A 10460-nucleotide genomic window follows, 5' to 3' on the forward strand; every position below is an offset into this window, starting at 1 on the left:
TAGGGCAAGGTGTGAGTTGAAGCCCTGGGAAGGGACCCTGATAACTAGTGTCATAAGCCACACAACAGTATTTTCATTGCTTCAGATTTTCTTAATAAGATAAACACGTGACGAAGAAAATGATGGCCACTACTCAGTCGCTGTGTCCAAGGGGCTTACTCACCCAGTATGGTGGCTTAATCCCACAATTCTGCACGTCAGTGGCGTGTGCGCGAGTGATCCATCTTCTTCATACACGATCTTCGGTCTCACTTATCAGGGAGGAAACTTCAAAATCTATTCGTCCAACTGTAATCCGAGGGTCCTCCCCCTCCACTAATGCGGTGGAGTTGCAGTCAGCCTCAAACTTTTGACCATTGATTACTCCACGTCATATTGCAGTAGGAAGTGAAGCAGAGGTCTGAGGCAGCTCCTTTACTACCGTCGGCTCTGTTTCAAAACTTTCACACCATGCCTCTCCGTGTGGCGTTGCAGGGTCCCGGCCCCTGGGGGTTCAGGCTGGTTGGAGGAAAGGACTTCGAGCAGCCACTGGCTATTTCCCGGGTAAGTTCGTTTTACTGTTAGTTTCTCCCCCGCATTTCAGTGTAACCGCACCTGGACTCTCACCTCTCATTGTTTCCCCGCGACTTTACTGAAGGCTGGTTGACGATTAACGGTTAGCTTGTGTTAACCGGAGGGCTAACGAACGGCTAAACTAGCGTTAGCTTTCTCAGTTTATTGTAATTAAAAGTTAAGTTAGCGGCAATTTTTGCTAGTGCTACCTCAAGGAGCAAACGCGGTGGTCCGTGGACCCCACTTAATATTTAAAAACATACATTTTTATGTAAGGTAAAATATATTTTTGGTGAATTTCTGATGAATTGTGATTTTTATGTATCTTTTTCAGTCTTTAACTGAGAGTTAAAGCTACTTTAAAACAGTAGTTTTATAATAGCCGAACCAGAAATGCACTAATCCCAAACAATGGTTTTCATATTTGGTCTCTTACAGAATTTACTTAAGATTTAAAGCGTGATTTTTAAAAGTTTCAACTCCATGCTTTGACATCACTGAGTGACCATGGACCCATCGGAGCCTCTTTGTCATGCGCTGACAGCTGACACACCTCACTGGTGTTCATTAGCGCTAAGATTTTATTAAGCTTCATACAGGGTGCTGCTCTGGTGGCAGTAATGAACCGGATTATAGCTAGCAAAGCACTCCTCTGAGCCTACACTGCATTTTTCCCCTCTTGTGAAGGTTATTACTGTGGTCAGGCCACCCCACCCATGGAAAAGTGATTAGGAATTCCTGGTCCCTCTCCCTGCTTTAGGCCTTTATCTCAGATAGAGAATCTGGGCTCCAGGAAGCTTTTATCCTGACTCTGCAAGTGCCTTCGCTTCTGTTTACTGTTAACAAAGACAGCTGCTTAAAGGTTCTTGAAGGTCAGGTTTAAAACAATGGCATTCTCCTCTTTTGACTTGGAAGCCTTTAGGCTGTAATTAGAAGGTGCGTTTTCCATATATTTGTAATTATGGTGCACAAGTGGCTTCTAATTTTATAATTTCTATGTCCTGTGTTGTAGGTCAACCCCGGGAGTAAAGCAGCCCAAGCAAATCTATGCATCGGGGATATAATTCTTTCCATCGATGGAGAACCAACAGAGAACATGACTCACTTGGAGGCGCAGAACAAGATAAAGGGCTGCATAGAGGAAATGGTGCTCTCCATAGACAGGTAAGCTGTGTCTAAATGTGCAATTCTCATCTGCATAGCCATAGGCTCAGAGAAAAAGAGTGAGTAATGTGAGACGGCTCAGCTGCAATCCAGGTGTTCAGCGAGTGACATCATGTTTATTCAGTGATTTTTAAACAGCAGTTCTGTTTGTTTTACTGGTTTTTACCATGTTGCAATCCCGCATCGCTCTGTTGTGTCGTCTTGTAAATTACTCATGACTGATGACTTTTGAGGAGTCGTATCAAAAGGGCTTTGAAAGACGGTTGGAACCACATATGTTTGCTCCCATTAAGCGATGTCATATTGAATGCATGAAAGGACGGGCTTAACTGCAAGATAAACAAGAACATGAGCATGCCTGCAAGGGCTCTGTTGCATTCAAAGACACAGCCCTAATATTGCGTTCACGTGCTGATACACAGGAACACGCGGGCGATCCTGGCATTTTATGTTACTGAATCCTCAGATCATCTTTCAAGCCTTGTTTTGCCTTCCTGTCTTCCTCAGGTCAGAAACAAAACTGTGGTCGCCGCTGTCATCTGAAGAGGGGAAGACGCATCCCTACAAGATGAATCTTGCGTCAGAACCACGGGTGTGTGTCAGCATCAAAGCTGTATGAACTTTAACAAAGTGACTCCTCCAGCTTTGTCATTTAGAGTGAAATCGAGTAGCCGTTCAGTTTCTGGAAGCCAGAGTGCTGCCCTCCCCAAGCCTTTGCAGGCATGGGGATTTTTTTTTTTTTTAAATTTATATCCTACTACTGTTCATGATGAAGTCATTGTTTACTTACCAACAGGAGGTTTCCTAGGAGACAGTAGTTTATCAGCCAAGCCCTGACGCAAGCCTCAGTTCCTGCCCGCTGAGTGGAAAGTTGAGGCCAAAGTATGAATTCATGTAGGAAACGGTGTCTCAGGCCCTGTGTGTGTGTGTGTGTGTGTGTGTTTCACAAGTCACAAAACTAGAGTTTTGTTTTTTTTGTTTCTCCCACACACATATTAACACATATTTCAAGCACTTCTCTAGAATCTGTTGCTTCACTCTTTTGTTTTATGTAAGTATTGTCAGCTCCTTTGCGCAAGTCATCTTGCTCGCAGAGACTCGGGGAGATTTTGCACTTTTAGAAGCTTGAAGCATGAGCTATATTTGGAGGCATTTCCGTGTTCCCACTGTAAAGCATGAGCTAGATTTGGTGGTATTTGTATGCCCACTGTGATGGCATGCCAGTGTCATGACGCATCTGTCGTTAAAGTTAGCCACGTAGGTATAATTAAGGCAGAGTCCACAGTCATTATCCTGCTAAATTATGTGTGACTTTGTATCAGACTGGAAGCTGCTTTAAAAAGACAGAACCGCTCAAAGTTTCCAAGTCTGTTTTCAAGAAAAATGTTATTGAAAGTGAAGCTTAAAACACAATAGGCCAGTCACTTTCAAACCTTAAGCAATATTTCTAACCCACTTAGCAAACGCTGCATGTTTGTACATGCGCAATTAAGAAAAAAAACTTTTATAGCTCATCAGGTGTGCACTGAGAGTATTGCTTGTTTCAATTACGCTTGGATTTCATAAATATTGCACTCTCCTAACTTTTGCAGCTTGGTTTTTGCAGGAGGTGAAACACATAGGCTCGACCCACAACAGGAGCGCCCTGCCTTTCACTGGTTTCGGCTCCAAAGTGGTGACTAACCAGTACAATAATCCATCTGGGCTGTACTCTTCAGAGAATATCAAGGACTTCAACTCAGCTGTGGATGAAGTCAAGACCATTACTACGGCTAATGACCCCCCCAACAAGTAAGATGGGCTTAAGTGATGGCAATCAATCAGTATTGAAAATGTGAGGATGAGTGAGTTTAGCTGGGCTCTGCTTGGGTCACAGAGTAAATAATCGTTGTGGGCAGTAGACTCAGTAAATTGTGGCTCAAATTCAGAATGTTTCCATTTAATTGAAAAATGAATTTGTATGCATCTTCCTTTTTGATTTGCTTGGTTGTTTGGATACTCTGTGAAAGACTTTTATAGATCATTCTGCAAGCTTAGCTTTTCATTAAGTTGTTTTCCAAATACTCATTTTGAATTGGGGAAACTGGAACTGCGTTTGTTTTAGAGGATTACTTCAATACTGACATACACAAAACCTCTTAAACACTCTGTGATTTATTTGAATCCTTTCTGGAGGAGAAGTACATGTGCACACTGTTTGGCTCTAACTGCTAACTGCAAGATTTACAGTAGCGGGCCAGCTCCCGAAAGGCTGCTGTGCTTCAACAAATCATTAAAGTGTGAATATTGCTTCCAAGCAGATGGAGCCAGTATTTACTAATCCAGTGACTTAAGAAAATGATGTCACTTAAGTCTATGTTTAAAACAAGTAAAACACAAGAGAAGGTTCATTCATTGGCGTTTTTTTTTTTTTTCGTGCTGAATCAGCACTGATCTCCTGGGCTTTTACTGCCAGTCTGATTATGTATCAAAATGCTGTTGCTGAATATGATTTTTTTTTTTTTTTTCCTTGCTGAAACGTGCCCAATTTCTTTCTAGTGCTCCATCAGAGCCATCAGGTAAGCGACCGCCCATAGTCGCAGATTCCGAAGTCTACAAGATGCTGCAGGAGAATCAGGAGTCTGACGAGCCTCCTCGACAGTCTGCTTCATTCAAGGTGCTTCAGGAGATTCTTGAGACAGGTACTGATACCATGCTTTTTCCATATACTTTAAGGGGCAATGTAGGATTTTTATATTGTATTTTTAAACAATTTTAGCTTTTTGGTAGACTGTTGTCTTTTAGTTCCAATCAAGATTTTCAGTCTATTCTTGGTGTTTGTAGGCGACTTGGATAAACCATCAGGCTTCAGGAGTGTGAAAGCGCCCACAACAAAGGTTGGAGCATCAGTGGGGAACACAGAGAAGTTACCCATGTGTGACAAATGTGGATCTGGGATTGTGTAAGTATTTTATGGTCAAGCTTGAACTCTGTAGGCCTCTAGATTGTGTTCATCTGAATCTAGCAGCACTTGGGAGAAATACTGTCTCCACCTTGTGGGCAAATGAAGTAACAACAACACACTTGTTTCCTAATTCCTGCTGCTGGAAGATATTTTAATTTTGCTTTTTATATTTTTAGAAAAGTCCATAAATGTTTTATTTTCCTTTCTTTAAGAGTATCCTTGAAAATCCTTACTTCATACAGATGTTTAGCACACTGTCCACACTGTCCCATCAGAAGATCTAAGTTTAGAAACTTCTACTTAAATCTGCCATGCCGAGGGTTTAGTATGGGGTTTACCAGGAACGGGTCTGCCCACGGGTTCACCAATGCTGGCTTATAATATGCGTCTTTTTTAGCAATAGATTAATTGCTTTTGTTTCTTACCATTATTTTCAACGTGGTTGTGGATGTTAAAGCCAGATTATAAAATCCTAGTGTACAGAATACGACACTGAATCTTTTCTCCCACAGGGTCATTTCAGTCCTTTCCTTTTTGAGATACTGTACGAGAGTATCACTTCATTTTCTGACATTTTCATGTCTGTGCTGTTTTGGGAAGTGGGAACATGGAACGTGCCTGTAATGGCAAGCAAAACATTATAAATCAGGCCTAATTTCTGACTCAGACGTTTCCTGATTTTCATCTTTCTCCAAAACACCTTTGAGATCTAAAAGTAAATGTGTGTTTAGGTTTTCTAACTTGATCAGCTTAGATCAGAAAATGCTCTTTCCTATAGACAGCGACCCTCACTGCCATTCTCACTTATTTTTGTTTTTATTTACACTTCAGAGGGATGGTTGTGAAGCTGAGGGACAAGTTCCGTCATCCCGAGTGCTACACCTGCACAGACTGCAACGTCAACCTAAAACAGAAGGGACATTTCTTTGTGGAGAACCAGATTTACTGTGAGACGCACGCCCGCGAGCGAGTGACTCCACCCGAGGGCTACGACGTGGTTACGGTCTTTCCCAAGTAGTTCCCCTCACTGAGCTCGGCCTCGGACTGCACGCCACCATAGGACACCAAGACATAAACCGAGACTTACAATATTTAGCTAATGCTACTCGTAAGACTATGAACTGGTCTCCTTTCACACTATACTTCAGTACTGTCACTGGTAGGCAGGACAGTAAGGAACTACGTGTTTGAAAATGTTGATTTGCACAAAAACTTTGGCCTATAAGAAAAACCAGTGAATACTGTAAGATGGCATTTCTTTTTTTTCGTATCATTTAAAATAATTTGAATGACAGCCACTATGTTTTGATACTGTTTGTACATTTCAGCGTCTTTTGAATCATGGAAGCAAAAGAAAGCCAGAATATTCCCATCCCTGTTAAAGGAAAAACATGTTTTCTACAGTTTTTATTGAATAAATAAACATTGTTTTATACAGCAAAATACATTTGAATATAATTGCCGAATAAATATTTTTTAGCTTGAACAAATTCTCTCATGTCGTCCTGGTTTATTAACTGTCCCTTGTGCTCTTTTTCTTTACTTTTAGTGACACTGATTGTAGGGTTGCAAATATTAGGGGTGCCACATGATCATTAAATTGCTTTCAAACACAAAGAATGATTTGAATGACAGTTGTGGCTTCAGAAAGTCTTTTTTCCCCCCTTTTTTTTAAAAAAAATAAAATAAAATAAAAAAAAAAAAAAACTTTAGTTGCTTTTTAAGAATAAACACTGAACATGGGTAACTAATGTCTTTGGACCTGGTCTTAAGCGTAACCTCGCTAAAGCGGATGGGGAACTGCTGCTTGCACCCAAATGTCTTTATGTGAGATGGAGCGGTATAGAGAGTCAAAAGTGCCACATACTCGTCAGGTCATTGTCAGCACACAGGGACTTGAAACAAAAGGTAACGGGGATGGCGCTGGATTCTTCTCCTGGGAAGATTCTGCAGCTCATCTCATTAACAGCGGTGAGAGAGCTTCTGTGGCTAAAGTCAGCATTGGTCCCATAACCACATTCTGAAGGTGATGCTGAGTCCCGTTCGGCAGATAAAACGCTTGCCGGGCTGCTCAGATCTGATGCCAGATAGTCCTGAGTGTGTGCGTGCTGGTCTGCCATCCGGAGAGTCTCGGTCAGAGCCCAGATGTAGTTGCGGGCAAATCGCAGAGTCTCGATCTTTGTTAGTTTCGCGTCTTCTGGCAAAGCCGGCAGGATGCTCCTCAGCGCGTCCAGGGCGGAGTTCAGATTATGCATGCGGTGGCGCTCTCTATCGTTCGCCTTCATCCTTCGCCTGCCCCGCTGCCCGGACTGCTCACATCTGTGTTTGGGGTTTTTCACTGAGGACACGTCTCGGTTAACAGTCGCTGGTTTTCGCGGGAGCTGTCCTCGTGAGTCTCCTGAAGTGTCACCGGCTTCGTTCACTCGGTTGCGCAGTGTTGGAGAAAACCCGCGCAGGGCGTCGGGGACGCAGATTACTTTAGGATACATCCTGTGGCGACGAAGAAGATGAAAATAATCAAAAGTGATGCCAATGAGACAGCTTGGCTATAAAGAGAAAAAGAAACTCCAAATGATGCCCTGAGATGTGCCACAAACCCTGGAAATCACGTTTCCCATTTTTTCTACGAGACTGAAACGTGTATCTACACCCCGAGTTCGTTAAATGTTTTAACTGATTAAAAATAACAACGCAACTGCACCAGTAACTAGAAATGAAATATCTGAAAAACATTAAAGGACATATTTTAAAAATAAATAAATAAACTTCTGAGTGTAGTCGCACTTACGTTTGCAGGCCTGCTCCTGACAGGCGAAGCTGGGATAAAGACGTAGTCCGCTCTTGTAGCTGGAGGCAGCAGACAGTGTATATGTGCAGGTGACAGTGAGGGATGGATGCGCATCTCTTGTCACTTTATATGGCCTTTATCTTATCTGTTTTTTGCACCGTGGACGCCTGAATCAACAGCGCTCGTCGAGTGGCCAATCAGCTTCCAGGCAGCGAGTCCTTCACCCTCTCCCTCATCCTTCAGTGTGCTTGCATTTCTTTGTGTATTCATTGTAATAGTTAATTAAATACATGTGGATGGCAAAGTGCCACGGATGTATGTCAGGCTAATAATACTCCTATTTTATGGACTAGGGTCATGTTTTTTTTCTTGGAGAAGGTAAACATTACGAGCCGATTTCCATAAGTTTGTCTGGGGGCAACAAACATGCAGCGTTCAGGATTGTGGTGGTCCTAAACTACCACTCTGGGAATCTTAATATATCTGTTTATTGCTTGTATTTATCATTATGCCAGCTATTCACTAATTTCCCTGTTTTGCTGGTCAAATGCTGGAGGTCCTGGTAGGAAAAGAAAACCAAACCATTTTGTGAGCTTTGCTTTGACCTCGGTTTAGTGAGGTCATGCGCTTGTTTCTGTCTAGTGAGATGCTGGTCTAGCAAAAAAAAAAAAAAAAGCTTGACACGAGACACAATATGGATCTTGTATATATGATGTGATACTCGATTACAGATTACCTTTAATTCCCATTAAAGCTTTCAAGGCTAGCTGTCTTCATCTTTATTGTTATAGTAAATCATAATGTGTTTATGAAAAGACTTTCGCAATGGTTGAAAAGTAAGCAACGTTTAGTTTTATGCGCAAAAGGTGGAACCGTATTCAATATTTGTATTGTGTTTAATTAAATATCACTGTACACAAAGTTTTATTTTGGAAATATTATCCGATCTCTATCCATAAGAGGTACTTGTAATGCCACATTTTACGCACTCAAAACATCGGCACATGCCCTGCAGAGCACATTATTGCCAGACTGGCTTCTAAAATCAGCTCCATGTGCACCAGAGTACGCTAAAAACCGAGATGAAGAAGAAAATGCAAAAGTTCTCTGCAGTTATTATTTTAATATTGTTTATTGTTAAAGATTGAGAGACTCTTTGCGATTCTGCGCACATCACACTGGTAAGGCGGACGTTAAAAGAACTTTAAGCTCCTACAAGTTGGTCCTTACTTATTGCTTCGATGAGTCTTTTTTAAAGATTATTTTACCTCTTTGTTAGCTCAGAAAACCTTACCTATATTAAACAAGTGTTGTTTTTAAATGGCATATATTTGGATAAACATTTGCTTCTTGCGTTAGAGCGCAAAGCTCCGGTATTTGGATAAGACAATTACGCATGGAGCAAACTAAAAAAGGAGAGGTGGGAAGGTGAAATCCGCTGTGTAAATCGATGATACAAAGGGTCTTTTTGTGTTTCGCAACAATAAAAGCTCGTTTTCTTCTATAATGTGAGCCTGTGTCTGTGCGCTATGACATCTCCAAAAACTTGTCCAAGATCGCCACAATTCAGTGACGCGTTGCTATTTTCTAATAAAACTTTATTTTAACACATTAAAGATTAGAAAAAAGAGTCAACAGTGTGCAGATACGTTCTAGCCTGGGTAAGGGAGGAAAGGGAAGCGTGGCGGGGCTCAAGCATGATTTACAATTGCCAACAAAGGATCACAAAAAGCTCTCCTTAACTTTCTGTCTAAATATGTGTTTTGGGAACAATCTGATAACCATATGCTTTCAATAAACTGGACAAATATACTAGGGCGATAGGAGATGGTGCCTTGCTGTTATAAAAGGCCCGAAAAGTCTAAAGTAAACTGAATATTACCACTTTACAAATATTCATTGATGCCAAATCCATATTAGGATATCGTGGACAGGTGTGGGTTGAAGTTGTCAGTCTCTCTCCTTGATTTTTTATCAGTGTGCTGTAGTGTCCTGCTTGTTATGCAAAGTATAGGCAAACATAAGCGGCCAGTTGCTGTGGTAATGGTAGATATCGGAGCAGACTTGGTACGAAAAGTGATTTAACAATATTTAACAATAAACTAAGCAAGCTACCGAGCAGGTGATACCTGCCTGATGCTCCTGATTAATACTTCCTCTGCTACTTCACTTTACAGTCTCCTTTGCTTATTTATTAAACGAAATCTATTTATTATTATTTTAGCAAACAGAGGTACCAGGTGGGGCTTTATTTTCGTCTTCGGCTTTTTGTCTGAAGGACGTTTTGAGGGGGACAATCAAAGTCCAACAACTCGCTGACCAGATTGTTGTCATCCCAAACTAGCAGCGAAGCCATTCAATGTGCCCCCCTCCTCTTGTTCTTTCTAGCAAAGAGCTGCCGGGAGAGAAAAAAAGGAAAAGGAAACTTCTTCAAGAAAGGAAAAACATCTTAAAAACATTTAATTGCAACCCGGATGCCATATGTACACCTCTTGTGAGACCCCTCAACAATATGACTGCCTTTTAGAAAGTATGGAGTGCGCCTTTGGAGACGTGTGCGCTTTTGGAGAAGTGCGCGCGTCGTGACCAGCGTGACCCCGAACACACTTTACACAAGAAGTAATTCACTTTTAATGTGCTTTGGAGTTTCCTTTCACAGGCAAGGCATTGTACCTCTCACCCCAGCTTTTGAAGACAGTGTACACCAATTATAGCGGAATAGGTGTCCTTTGGAGACAGTTTGTCTTTTTGTAAAGATTGGAGATTTTAAACACAAATAGGACGGTGGCTGCAAGTCGCCCCCTTTCACCCTCTAAACTACTACATAATGTTTTTTTCTTTGTTTCTGATAGCTTATTTGCGAAACCTCGTGTTCATTAGCGGCTCTTTGTAGATAAAAAAGAGCAAATGTTGAATTTTCAGCGAAGGGATGGTAGCTTCAAGGGACATGTGACATTAAGGTTTTAATCAGTTATAAATGTTTGATTTAGACAGTAAAGATAACCTATTTAT

The 10460-nt window shown here is 41.5% G+C and overlaps 2 protein-coding genes across 2 annotated transcripts; one reads left to right on the plus strand and one right to left on the minus strand.

Annotated features, from left to right (window-relative positions):
• The first annotated feature begins 265 nt into the window (after window positions 1-265).
• pdlim1 (PDZ and LIM domain 1 (elfin)) lies at window positions 266-6150 on the plus strand. Its single transcript, XM_082557752.1, has 7 exons — window positions 266-543; window positions 1565-1716; window positions 2224-2308; window positions 3323-3507; window positions 4255-4397; window positions 4540-4657; window positions 5492-6150. The coding sequence occupies exons 1-7, from the start codon at window positions 451-453 to the stop codon at window positions 5676-5678; spliced, it is 963 nt and encodes a 320-aa protein (XP_082413878.1). The 5' UTR covers window positions 266-450; the 3' UTR covers window positions 5679-6150.
• A 270-nt stretch (window positions 6151-6420) lies between these two features.
• neurog3 (neurogenin 3) lies at window positions 6421-7652 on the minus strand. Its single transcript, XM_082557755.1, has 2 exons — window positions 7449-7652; window positions 6421-7150 (listed from the first exon to the last, which is right to left on the minus strand). The coding sequence occupies exon 2, from the start codon at window positions 7147-7149 to the stop codon at window positions 6511-6513; it is 639 nt and encodes a 212-aa protein (XP_082413881.1). The 5' UTR covers window position 7150; window positions 7449-7652; the 3' UTR covers window positions 6421-6510.
• Between the last annotated feature and the right edge of the window lie 2808 nt (window positions 7653-10460).

Source organism: Aulonocara stuartgranti (genome assembly GCF_965226115.1).
Source record: "Aulonocara stuartgranti genome assembly, chromosome: 13".
Taxonomy (NCBI): Eukaryota; Metazoa; Chordata; class Actinopteri; order Cichliformes; family Cichlidae; genus Aulonocara; species Aulonocara stuartgranti.